Genomic DNA, 14,204 nt, shown 5'->3' with positions numbered 1-14,204 from the left:
ACCAAATAATATACACATGGAAAATACTGGAGGGCCAGGTCCCAAATGTACACAGTAAAATAACAACGTACTGGAGTGAACGATATGGAAGAAAATGCCAGACTGAACCAGTGAAGAGCAGAGGTGCCATAGGCACAATCAGAGAGCACTGTATAAACATCAGAGGTCCGCGGTTGTTCAACGTCCTCCCAGCGACTATAAGAAATATTGCCAGAACAACCGTGGACATTTTCAAGAGAAAACTGGACTGTTTTTTAAGAGAAGTTCCGGATCAGCCGGGCTGTGGTGGGTATGTGGCCCTGCGGGCCGCTCCAAGCAACAGCCTGGTGGACCAAACTCTCACAAGTCGAACCTGGCCTCGGGCCGGGCTTGGGGAGTAGAAGAACTCCCAGAATCCCATCAAGCAGGTATCAAGCAGACAGAACACCCTAGCATACAAGGGGTGGCTGAAAACCAAGCAGTAAATGGCCTAGCAGGGGCAGAACCCAAGGAACTTGTGGAAGGTAACCCCAAGCCCCAAGGGCAGTACAGTACTTACAGGGCACCTACGGAAAGAAACCCTAGGCGCATGTAGCCCGAGTACTGGAGAATTACTCCCAGCTCACGTACCACCTAGAAGACAGACACCACACTCTAGGCACAGTGCTGAAACAACCACCGGAGCCAGAACTTCCAACCACATAGGGGTTTCTATAGGCCATTGCTCCCCATGCCTCTCTGAGAGGGGCCAGGTTCTGGCTCGTGGTCCCCGGTAGGCCCACAAAACTCCATACACATGACTGATGCCAAAGTCTGACATTAGCATATCAGCCTAGTAAGCTCTGGAGAGCCAAAGGGGCTTCCCCCCAGAAAAAATATTTTATTTGCATCGTCGGAGGCATCCGAGAATGTTCGAGAAGCAGCAGGAACACAACATGTGGTTTTCTCGTTAATCAAACGAGCCAATCGAGACAAATTGTCAGCGATCTGTGAGCTTGTTATTCAAAATGCTCGTAAATTGAGGCGCTCGTCACACGAGGTTCCACTGTAGGTACAGTACTATGAAAAGTAGCAACTCCCAAATATCCACAGTTTCTATGCAGAGGTTGGTTAGGTTAAGTGGGTGGCTTGGGTTCATGGATTTCTGATTAGGTTAGCTCTTTGTATTTAGTACATTATGGCAAATCAAGTGAACGGGGATGATTTATGACGATAATGAAGGATGATGTTTACCTTGTAGTATCCTCAACAATGTCTTGTAGCAAAGTGACTTGAGGCAGACTAATGTGAAGATCAATATCTGAAGTGGCATTGATCTCCAACGAGTGTCCTGCCACTAATGTGTTACGGGGAACTCCTTCCTCATCCACACCACCTCGATACACAATTGCTGGAGCAGCTATTACGCGACTGTCAAATCTGAATAAAGGTAAAACAATGAGCTGGTAAAGATCAACTGTCAAGTCAATGAAGATCTCCGTAACTAGCTTCTGCATATTCTATATCCATTATGTGATTTTAACGGATATTAAATATAAATTATATACTGTATACTGTACTGTACAATATATGGTAACAATGCTCAGAATTCTGGCTTACAGTGGACATTTATTTATTTATTTCCCTGTAGTTAACTTAAATACACCTTTGCAAGTATGTTTAAGTAATAAGAGAGCCTAAATTATTTCACGTTTAATAAGTAAGTAAGTAATTATCAAAGAAGGCACCAAGCCGGGAAGCCATGTTTAATAAATAGACTTTAAATCTTTAATTCAATACTAGAAATCTTGGCATATACAAAAATATTTGCCTAAGACACTAAATGAGTGTGATCTTTGCTTACAAAATATAAATTTCTGTTAGGTAATAATAACAATTCAAAACCTATTTTGACATTTATTAAACTATTGACCTGTTGAGCAGACCACACACACTAGAAAGTGAAGGGATGTCAACGACGTTTTGGTCCGTCCTGGACCATTCTCAAGTCGATTCTCAAGTCACAATCGACTTGAGGATGGTCCAGGACGGACCAAAACTTTGTCGTCCCTTCACTTTCTAGTGTGTGGTCTGGTCAACATACTTCAGCCACGTTATTGTGACTCATCGCCTGCATATTGACTTGTTGATGATAAAACTGTTGATGAATTATGGAATGTTCAGCTTTAGCCCAAATGCTTTATTACAGGTAGCTCCATTAATTACTTTTAGGTGATCTGATCTGCATAGAAGTCATCGGGTTACTAACCTGGCAATAAATGGATGGAGTACAATATCTGTGTTCTTGCTATCCTGAGTAGGGTCATAGTTATTCCACTCAAGAGCAGGATTCTCTCCCATTACACGAAGGCGTTCACCAGAAGAACTGCGGGGACGTCCTCCCTTTACACGCACTAAATCGTACCAAGATCCTTAAGCAAGTTTAAGAATGAAATTAATATCAACTCTTCTTTACAAATGAACCTATGACTTTAGTTTCAATAATACAATATGACTTTCTTCTCCCACCAGTCAACCCGTTCTCGCACTTTCTTTAAGTCAATATTGACTTATTAAATAAGTGCATATGTGACATACTAATTTATTGTGAATATTTTAATTTACCTTGAAAAGCTTCATAGAAAACACCGACCTTACCTAACCTTGTTAGTATATTAAGATAAGCATCTTATTGCTTCGTAATTGCAAATATTACTTAACCTATTATAGGTATAGGTTACGAAATAATTGTAATTACGAAGCAATAAGATGCTTATCTTAACATACTAAAAAGGTTAGGTAAGGTCGGTGTTTTCTATGAAGCTTTTCAAGGTAAACTAAAATATTCACAATAAATTAGTATGTCACATATGCACGTATTTAATAAGTCAATATTGACTATAAGAAAGTGCGAGAACAGGTTGCACCAGTTACCCAATAATGACCATGTAAAAGGGTTAATATCTCGGGGCTAATCAGCCCTGTAATAATCTCAGGGTTACTCAAGGCTAATTAGCCCTGAGTAACACAAGGGTTAATAGTAATGCTCTTAAGTAGTTTTTCATATTCACTTTTAATATACTTTTAAATCAATATTATTTTATACCCTTCTTATGTTGACTATCCCTTACTATTGTATTTGTATGTGAGACCTGGAGAACTTACCTGTACTAACACTGAAGCCTAAGAGGTCAATCTGGTATTGCCGATCCTCAACTTCTGACCCTGGAACTCCTAAAATTCTTGCACGTTCTGCCATGTGGAATATATCTGAACGTATCATAATGCGAGAGAGAGGATTATCCACCTGCGGGGTAATTACAATTGAGTCCAACTGTACCAGAAACATGTTGTGGACTGAGGTGTCCTCACTGGAGGTGTCTCTTGCAGGAAAAAGGAGGCGGATATTTTCAGTGTGGAGGTAGACCAAAGGTAATGTATGGTTATTGATCCCCATCCCCATGGGTTCTTTTGCAACCTTTCCGCCTGTACTTAACAGCTGTTTAGGAACTTGCAGTTGCATCCATGGTTCATATACTGTAGCAAAAATCTGTAATGATGCTGGATAACAAACACAGTCAAAGGGTTGGATTCTTATGTCCACTTCACTGAGATAATGATCAAATGTATTATCCATTGACAAAGACCTGAAATAGAGAGATACATAAATAAATATGCAGTATTTTCATTGATCATTCTCATTGAAATAGCAAAATAAACTTACAGGTATTTAAGTATTCACTAATGCTCCCATATATACAGACTAGTAAACAATTTACAGTATTAATATTACCTATCTTCATTAAAATGCTTTTTAATCAGTGTTTTCCAGCAGGAATGAATATTCTTGCATAATGCAGTAGTGAATGTGAGCGAGATAAATCCGTGTGCCTTAGGTTGTTCTGCTTGGCTGTTGTCAGCTTTCTCACCAAGGTAATGGGGATCAACAGTGCCACTGCGAGGGTTTATCACCTTCAGGTCATGAGTCAGTTGGTCTCCACAGGTCATGACAACACCTTCATGCCCTCCAGCTATCCACGTGTTGTTCCTGTTAACAAAAATTATTAAGTAAGTAAATCTAACAACAAAAAACCAGCATTGAATGAAATAAAACGCCATTTTTTGGGCGAGTCCTGGGGGCTCCCTGGAGCTATCCAGGCTGAATGAATATGTATAACTTTCTGGCATCAGTCAAAATGCTTGGAGTTCTTGCCTACCGGGAACCACGAGCCAAAACCTGGCCCCCTCAGAGAGGCATGAAGAGCAATGGCCTATAGAAACCCCCGTGTGGTTGGGAGCATTCTATGTCTTCCATCGACCAGGATAGGCACCCAGAAAGGTAGGCGCCCCAAAACAAACCCCTATTTTTTTTTAAATATTGCTACCAAAAGACAAACAAGTGGACAGAACTCCCCAAACAAAATTATCAAACTATGACGTCATCACGTCGCCGCGCCGCAGTCTTCGCAATCCCCCTCCCCTGGAGGGGGAAGGGGGAGCCCCAGACCATCCGCGCCGGATGGGTATTACAAAACCGGAGCCAGAGGCACTCGAGCAGCCAGTAAATCCATCAGCCAAGAACTGCCAGTTGGATCACCGGCGCGGATGGTCTGGGGCTCTCCCTTCCCCCTCCTGGGGAGGGGGGGGGGGTTGCGCAGATGGCGGCGCTGCGACGTGATGACGTCATGCTAGTTTGATAATTTTGTTTGGGTAGTTTTGTTTACTCGTTCAGCTTTTGGTAGCAATATTTTTAACAGAATAGGGGTTTGTTTAGGGGCACCTACTTTTCTGGGTGCCTGTCCCAGTCGATGGCAGACATAGAATGCTTCCAACCACAAGGAGGTTTCTATAGGCCATTGCTCCTAGTGCCTCTCTGAGGGGGCCAGGTTCTGGCTCATGGTCCCCGGTAGGCAAGAACTTCAAGCATTTTGACTGATGCCAGAAAGTTATACATATCCATTCAGCCTGGATAGCTCCGGGGAGCCGACGGGGCTCCCCCCAGAAAATATACTGTTAACAGTTCCTCAAAAGGGACAGAGAAAAAAATCCCCCCTCCCACTCCCTCCTTCATAACTCTTCTTAACTCTCACAAAATGTTGCAAAATATCAGCAATGCCCCTCAGAAGAATCTAAGAATGTAAATATAAGCACTGTACAGTGTATAATTTAGCAATAAATTCATTCCTCACTCTAGAAAACAAATTTTAATTTTATCAACATGCATGCTGCCAAGGGACTCCTTATAATACTGATCAAGATATAGATGAGTCTTACCTTTTAGTAAAGTGCAGCACACTGACAGCAGTGACCTTAAGCTTAACCTTGGAGTAGACTTGATGGAGGTCAAGTGCTGCTGTCAAATCTTCCATCTCTGCCCGCAATTTTCTTAGTTCGTTACCATCTTTGGCATAGAGAGAAGCTGATACACGAGCCACTGTCCACTGAACCCAAGCAGTAACTATTGGCCCAGAGCTGGACTGAGCTTCAGCTTCACTAACAACCTGAACTGTAACAAGTCGGTACTGCTATGAGCTGCTACACCAATTTCAATAATTAATTACTACAAAGTATCACAATACAGATACTGATGTGATTTGAAAACCTTGAGTAATATCAAAATATTATAGCACTGCAATCATTTATTCTATTACACAAAGAAATCACACTAATGTGATATATATATATATATCAATGAGAAGACCAACTGGAGCAATGAGAGTACTCCCAGCCATGCATCTTACCCCTGTACCACGACATGGCATAAGTTACACAACCTGGGCTTCCACCAAATCCACAGGAAGCCTGGAGGCTTCTAATCAGGACAGTCCAAGTTTTACCTATAACCCCATGCACTCTGGTGTAGGTAAAATAATTCATCAACTGTTCTCTCCAGCTTCCAATACACAAAGAAATCACACTAAAGTGAAATATATCACATTGACATGTATCACATTACTGTAGTGTGATTTCTTTGTATATGTGAAGCTGGAGCATACAGTTAATGAACAACTTTACCTACACCAGAGTGCATGTTGGTTATAGGTTAAAATTGGATTGACTTCATTAGGGACCTCCAGACGTCCCATGGATTTAGTGGAACCCCCGGTTCTATAACTTATACCATGTCATAGTACAAGGGTAAGGAGCATGGCTGAGAGTACCCTGATCGCTGATTTAAGTCACCTCATTGCTCCAATTGTCTCAGCTGTTCAATTATACTGCCTCTACACACTTGTTGAATCCTAAGTTACACTAATACTGTACACCATTATTGTGGCAAATGTATATTTGGTATGGAATATACTGTATGTTGACTATCACCAATGAGAACTGGTTTAAAACAACTTTGAATTAACCCAATACACAAGGAGATAAGCAAGCATACCCCTCTCTTCCTCCATGTCCTCGCCTTCAGTCACTAGCAAAGTGTTTGGGTCTGAACCACTACGATGCAGGGGTTTGGGAGTCGTTTGTTGCAGATAAGATTGAGTCGGTTGCGGTGGCGGTGGAGGTGGTGGGGGTGGCGGGGGTGATGGGAGCTGGTGATGAGGGGGTTGAGTGGTCGGCTGTGAAGAAGCTTCCAGTATTGGCTGCTGAGGCACCGGTGTTGAAGTCATTGAACATGGCTGCTGCATGAAAAATCGAAAAAAAAAAGTTTACAGATTTTTACATGTACTGTACTGTAAACAAATGTACTGTACACAAATGTTTTAAATGTTTCAATATTTAAATATATTATACATTAACTCCTTTTTGATGAAACTCAGAACAAAAATTATAGACATGTGACAATAAATGAAGTACAGTGGTACCTTGGTTTACAACTGTCCTATAGTACAACTTTTTTGGTATACGTCAAATTCATCGTAAAATTTGAATTGGTGAAGGACATTTTCCTTGGAATACGACATCTGTTGATACGTGTATGGGTCGAACGAGCGCATGGTGCTGGGAGCAAGGCATGCTCAGTTGTTTACCAGTGTATCCCGCAAAATGACGATCGCGACCGTACTTGAATTCTTTGTAAAGAATGTCATTTTTTCTGCTTTTTTATGGTTTCTGAACATAAAAGTTCTCATTATATATCAAACTATTGGTCCCAGGAAAGTCAGTGGTAAAGTTCAACCTAAGAAAATAGTTGTGAGGATGACAATAGAGGGAAAACAAGAGATCACTCGTAAACATGAAAATGGTATGAGGATTGTTGAACTAGCTGGCTGGATGGTGCTGATGTGGAGGAGTTGGTGGAGGAACATAGTGAAGAACTGACCACTGACAAACTCGCAGCCCTTCACAAGGAACAGCAACAAGAGACAACTGAGAACATTTCTTCAGGGAAGGAGGAGGCAGTAAAGAACGTCCCTTCCTCATTAAGAAAATGTGTGCAGTATTGGGAAAAACTGCAAAGTTTGCTGAAAAGTGTCACCCAGATAAAACTGTAGCAGGCCGTTGCATTAACCATTTTAATGACAATGTGATGTCTCACTACAGACAAGTGTTAAAATGTAGGGAAAAACAAGTGTATAAACAGATTATTAGTAAGACAAGTAAGCAGTGAGCCACAACCAGGTTCTAGTGGTATGCCTGCAAAATGTAGGAAAGAGAGTACCCCAGAAATGTGATCACTGCCTTATGTTATAATGGAAGGGGACTTCCTTTCCAAACACTAATACCTCTCCTCCTCCATCCCCTCCTCACCGTCTTCTATACGCCAAGAAGAGTCCTCAATAAAGGTAAGAGATACTGTACTGTAGTACAAAATATGAATGGTGTTCAGTATAAATGTATTTTTAAGTTGTGAGAGTATGTCTCTCAAGATTCTCCCACAGCTGACTTGACTGACTCATTGCAGTGCACAGTGCACCGATCTTTCGTGCACAAGCCCTATCTCTGTTAACCCTGGATAATAAACTGGCATGTTGGGTATCTCCAGAATGCCCACTTAACCAGGAATACGTTTATAATATGGAGGCCGCCATATGTCCAGGCAGGAAGTAGATACAGGGAAGTTAAGCATACTTGCCACAAGTATGCTTAGCAATAGAGGTATACGTCACGTATATACTGGTATTCATTTTCAGCGAGTACATTGACCGGTGCGAAGCATGAGAGAGTAGAGGGGACGCCTGCGAGGCGACAGTCTGACCCTGAGGTCAACTTCAACCGGCACGATGGAGAATAACAGCTGTGACGTGGTTGTGATGTGTTCATGACGTCACCTCTGCTACTGATCAGGAAACATTCAATATGATTGGTTCCCGCTCATTTGCTGCAATGTTATTGGTCAAATTGTAACTCTTTTGTGTGTGTCCCACGAGATGCCTGGCAGCCTCTTGAAGAGCATTCTCGTGAGGGAGTCCTTACACAGAGGACGTGTCCTGTTCTGTCTATCGGGCAATAGACTGAACACCGTCCATTCCTCACCGTCAAGTTAAACTCAGCGTCTTTTCGATTGCAGTCAGGAAAGCAAAAAAGGAAAACCCCCACATAAGTTAATATTTTGGGGTGTGTGGAATGGATTAAATTTACATTATTTCTTTGGCAAAAATTTGTTTGGGTTTACGATTTGTTGGTGTACGACGCGTCTCTGGTAACGGATTAGAATCGTAAGTGAAGGTATCAATGTACATTTCTTTCTCGATGAATTATGTGCTGTACTGTATTTGTAAATAATGATGTGCATATGTAACCATGTGTACATGTAAGCACATGTAGTCACAAACTGTATACCACAATGCCAACTTCAGTATTTTCAGAGTACAGTACACTACTAGTACTATATAGTACATTTAAGTGCAAGGATATTTTAGTGTATAACATTAATATTTATACAGTACTTAAAGAAGAACTGTATAAATATGTAATGAAATATTAAAATATTTTAATTTCAAGACCAATTTCAATTAGATTTGTATTTTATTTACAGTATACATTGCTATATCCATGGCTTCCCTTATAATAATGTACAGTGGTGCCTCAATTAACGAATTTAATCCGTTCCAGCACCGAGCTCGTCATGTGAAACAACAACAACACTGTCGTCGAAGGCGTCCGATAACCAGCGAGAATGCTAAGAAGCACCATGTTGTTTGCTCGTTAATCGTGACAAATTTTCTGCGAGTGGCTCGCTCGTTACTTGAAATGCTCGTAACTGGAGTCGTTCGTCACTTGAGGTTCCACTGTACACACTACTGCATGTCCAGAGAGCACCAATGGCTCATCACCTTGTTCATGGTCACTCCTCACTTTCTGATACAGAGATATTTCACTCATCACAATTTCTTGCTTCATAATTTAAGTGAACTACGCACCTGCATAGTTCCAGGTATTATAGTATTCTACCTGTATACTGGCCCACCAGTATACAGGTGGACCACAATTTATGAAGAACCGGATTATTCAGACGTGAAGTTATGTGAGTAAGCACATTTTTACCATGTTTGAAAGAGCATGGACAAATTTTGGAGTTATGTGGGTTGAAAATAGATTAAACATGGATTAGAAGGATAATTCATGCTAATCCATGGGTCTACCATGTTCTAAGCAGTAAGTAGGCTCCCAAACACACTCAACATTTTAGGGAATATTACAGGTTCAAAGATATCCATTACAAGTAGTCCCCTGTGGATGCTCATCATCCTACGTATATTGTAAACACAATACTATACAGTATACAGTACATGTTTATACTGGTATAACTCTTTTAAAAGCTGACTGATCTCTTAGCATGCAGCAATACTTCAGGGTACTGCAGCACAATGGTCAGTGCTGTCAATTCATAATTGAAAGATCCCAGATTGGATTCATGTGGCAAGGTAAGAGACATTTGGACACGTTTTCAATTACCTGATGCTTCAATTCACCTAGCAGTAAACAGGTACCCGGGAGTTTGACAACAATTGAGGTTGAATCCTCGATGTCAGTAGTAGCCCTAGGAGAACCTCACTAAGCCTAACATGTTTCTAGTTTCCGACAGAGGGAAACCACATTTTGTTAAATGTCTCGACAAATATTGCAACCACAGACCAGACTATGATGTTATTTTATGATAAGCATTTCTTCTTTTAAGTCATGTCAAAGGTTTGTCCAAAACTTCAATAAAAATATCTTTATTACCACTTAAATTACAATAACTTTCTTACAGATTTCATGGTGGTTTTACTCTACATGCACACCACACACACTCCCACTCTGTCACTCTTTAAATATCTTTACTACATATAATGGCATCAAATATTTTTAGGCTCAACTTACAGACTCAGCTGGTGTTTTAATGAAATGCAATGCAAGGCCAAGTACATTCTCTACTATTGCAACATGACCGACAACTTGACAGCGACTGCCGCAGAAGTCCAGGGGTGACATGTCCGTGTGAATCACCAACCCCAGCTGGTTGAGAGATGGACCCTAAGGATGCAATAATCAATAATTAATTATGTTCTATTTAGGACATACAGTACAGTATTACAAAATGCTAATAATCTCAACTTTGTCTGTTTCTACTATCATGCCAGTTGTAGTATTTCTTGGGTTTGGCTAATCATAGCTGTATAATTACAGTACACTCATGCAGAATCAACTAAAAGTGAACATTTTTCGTGGTGTGACAATGCTCATTACAACAACAACTACTTGTCGTGTGTTTGACTTGCATGGCACAAGCTAAGTAGGAAGGACTTTACTGCTTTTGCCTTTGTATTCTTCAATGACTGTTTGCTGAGGTAGGTAGTCATTTAGTTATAAGACAGATGATCTTTTAAACTGGGATGGAATACCAATCAGTAATAAATTAGATAGTCATTCACTGCTGGAACAAATAGCCAACACTAATACAGAATGTTCAATCATGCTAGGATGGGCAACTATTTAACACTGGGCCTAGTGTCATTCACCCCTGGGACAGAGTCATTAAGCACTCTAATGGGTGTCTTCATTCAGTACTGAAAAGGGTAGTCATTCAATGTTGAGACATACAATCATTTAGTGCTCATCTTGAGGTTATCTTGAGATGATTTCGGGGCTTTAGTGTCCCCGCGGCCCGGTCCTCGACCAGGCCTCCACCCCCAGGAAGCAGCCCGTGACAGCTGACTAACTCCCAGGTACCTATTTACTGCTAGGTAACAGGGGCATTCAGGGTGAAAGAAACTTTGCCCATTTGTTTCTGCCTCGTGCGGGAATCGAACCCGCGCCACGAGGCCCCATCTCAATTATATGTCATCAACTATGTAACTTATGACAGCAACAGAAAGCATTATTAACAGAGAAAACGTATATACCAAAATGAAAGTTATCTCACCTGGTACTTAGTAGTGATGGCAAGAGTGGCTGTAGTGTTGACAGGCTTAAGAACTGGCAGTTTCACATGCTGACCTCTACCTTGTAGACTGTACATGCTGAACCCTCCTAAATTCAATGACCATGGCAATTTATCTCGCTCTGGTTTCAGTAGAAATCAAAATAAAAATTAAATAAAAGCATACACCATAATTATAAATAAAAATGGCACATTATTCATAGTGAAATTCTTAAACTGCATTGGATTCCCAATCCAATATAGCTTAGTTCAATTAAATATGGGATGTTAGAGAAAGTTTCCAATCTGGTCTGTGATTGATGCAATAATGTAGGTCAGATATAAATAAAGAGCATTCAAGCAGAGCGAGGGAATTAAATGTATTTTAACTGTACCTGTTGCCCAAATCTCCCCAGGCAAAATAACAGGAACATCATGAACATTGTGCAGAAGACTTTGCTTCTGTGCAGCATTATGGAGAACAAGATGAGGTAGGCATAATACCAGTGTGTCTCCCAGGGTTGCTCTCTCACTTCGGGTCAGGTATGTACGGTGGACAGCGTTCACCAGCCCCGATTCTGATGCAATGTTCAGCTGGGATGAAGAAAAGAAGATAGTAGCAGTGTCCAAGTCTACATGGATCAACAGTCTGCTGAGAATAGGATACCAAGCTACAAATTTTTCTTTCCAGGATTTTGACTGATCCACTTCAGATTCCTGAGTTGAGTGAATCCCACCTCGGCTTCCTGTCTTGGCTTCAGACAGCGTGCAGGTTGATGACTCGACCTTCGTTGCTTCAGATTCGCTTTCCGATGCTTTTCTTTGAGACTTCACTATACCTCGAACTTCAGATATCTTTTTTAAAAACACCAAATCTGTCAGAATATCTGAATCAATCTTTCTTGGGGAATATTTAAGCCACTGAATGAGCTGAGGATCAAATAAAAATGCAATTTTTTTCATGCCAATAGTAAAGATACTGGGAACACTTTCATCACAATTATCTTTTGGTAACTGGAGAGCAACTTTGATCAACTTATCAGACACTGACAATGTCTCTGGAAGCAGGACCTCTAGACCTGTCTTATCTTCTGGACCCGAGAGAAGGAGACAAAGGAGATCACCTTGAGGTCTACGTAAGCTCAGTGTAATGCTCCCAACAGTTGCCATGGCCCCACGCAGAGATGGTGTATCACAGGATTTGGCTTCCACATGGTAAATCTTCACTGCTACTACTGGCAATCCTGGAAAAAATTGCATGCATAAGATGTATGTATATACAATACAGTGTGTGTGTGTGTGTTTATGTAATTACCTAAGAGTAGTTACAGGATGAGAGCTATGCTCATTGTGCCCTGTCTTCCCTATAATGTCATAGGACGTTCTGAAACTGCAAATGGTATTTTGGCATCCACCACCTTCTTGCTTTAATTGTTCCAATAGTCTGAAACTTTATTCACAAAAGAGAGAACTTTCATATATTTTTTTGGCACCTTTGTTTCTTTAGCTTGAATCTATAGCCTCTTGCTTTTGAAGTTGCAGGTTTCACAAACTCCTTCTTGTCAACTGTGTCAATTCCTGTTACTATTTTGTGAAATTACCTAAGTGTAGTTACAGAATGAGTAGCCCATCCTCTCAAGTGTTCACATCATCACTAAACTTATGTGCTAAATTGCCTGAACCTAACCTAACCGAGGACCCACAAATAGAAAACGGGACAAGTAAAAATTGTGAGCCACAATGATTTTTAGTTCATCTGTTTTTGGCCTTAGTGGATTTATATGTCAAAATGCGATGTATTATTCAAGAGAACGGTTTGGAACTAGAGCTACACTCATGTTGTTCTGTCTTCCCAGTACTCTTTGTCACATGATGCTTTGAAACTACTCGTGTGTTAGGCATCCACAACCTTCTCGCATAACTTGCTCCATCTACCACTCTGCTTACACAAGAGAACTTCCTAATATTTTATCAGCATCTTTGATTTCTTAGACTGAATCTATGATCTCTTGTTTTATTTATCTGACTGTATGACTAGAATAAAACCTGCGTTTAATGTAATGAAACACCATTATCTGGGCGAGACCCGGAGACTCCCCGGAGCTATCCAGGCTGATATGCTAATGTCAGACTTTGGCATCAGTCATGTGTATGGAGTTCTTAAGGCACCTAAGCTTGGTACTTACAGTACCAAGCTTAGGGGGCAGTACTTACAGGGCACCTAGGGAAGGGAACCGTAGGTGCATGCAGCCCGAGTACTGAAGAGTAACTCCTGGCTCTCGCACTCCTGGAGAACAGCTGCCACACACAAGGCACAGCGTTGTAAAAGTCTGGAGCCGGAGCACACAACAGCTGCCTATTGCATCAGCCTCAAGAACTGGGGTGTGGATCGCTGGCGCGGTAGGTCTGGGGCTCCCCCTACCCCCTCCTGGGGAGGGGGGAGCTGCGCAGGCAGCGGCGCAGCAACGGGTGACGTCACACTAGTTTGCTCGTTTTTGTTTGGGGAGTTCTATCCACTTGTTCAGCTTTTGCTAGCAATATTTTCACCATAATAGGGGTTTGTTTTGGGATGCTTACCTTTCTGGGTGCCTGACCCGGTCGATGACAGACATAGAATGCTTCCAACCACACGGGGGGTTCTATAGGCCATTGCTGCCCTTGCCTCTCTGAGGGTGCCATTTCTAGCCATGGTCCCCAGTAGGCCCAAAGAAATCCATACACATGACTGACGCCAAAGTCTGACATTAGCAAATCAGCCTTGATAGCTCCAGGGAGCCGTAGCGGATCCCCCCAGAAAAATCTTTTAAATTTTCAACTACAAATTGTGCATTATTATGTAATGACTAAACTTATGAACTTACGAACACTAAACCACAAACCAGAAGATAAGAAGACGATGTTGTTTCGACTTGATAATGTTCCAGGACGGACCGAAACGTCATCTCCTCATCTT

At 41.4% G+C, this 14,204-nt stretch overlaps 1 protein-coding gene across 1 annotated transcript in view; it reads right to left on the bottom strand.

Moving 5' to 3' along the window:
• Positions 1–14,204, bottom strand: part of Vps13B (vacuolar protein sorting 13B) — a 79,372-nt gene that overhangs the window by 36,072 nt on the left and 29,096 nt on the right. Inside the window, exons 17-25 of the mRNA XM_045768163.2 lie at positions 11,647–12,495; positions 11,255–11,394; positions 10,213–10,365; positions 6,344–6,587; positions 5,233–5,464; positions 3,752–4,006; positions 3,124–3,605; positions 2,228–2,390; positions 1,213–1,398 (exon numbers count right to left, since the gene is read on the bottom strand). Of these exons, the coding sequence (XP_045624119.2) occupies positions 1,213–1,398; positions 2,228–2,390; positions 3,124–3,605; positions 3,752–4,006; positions 5,233–5,464; positions 6,344–6,587; positions 10,213–10,365; positions 11,255–11,394; positions 11,647–12,495 (2,704 nt within the window). The remainder of the gene's footprint in view (positions 1–1,212; positions 1,399–2,227; positions 2,391–3,123; positions 3,606–3,751; positions 4,007–5,232; positions 5,465–6,343; positions 6,588–10,212; positions 10,366–11,254; positions 11,395–11,646; positions 12,496–14,204) is intronic.

The sequence above is a fragment of the Procambarus clarkii genome, chromosome 91, assembly GCF_040958095.1.
Source record: "Procambarus clarkii isolate CNS0578487 chromosome 91, FALCON_Pclarkii_2.0, whole genome shotgun sequence".
Lineage (NCBI taxonomy): Eukaryota > Metazoa > Arthropoda > Malacostraca > Decapoda > Cambaridae > Procambarus > Procambarus clarkii.
The sequence above is the reverse complement of the archived record's forward strand: the minus strand, read 5'-3'. Positions and strand labels throughout refer to the sequence as shown.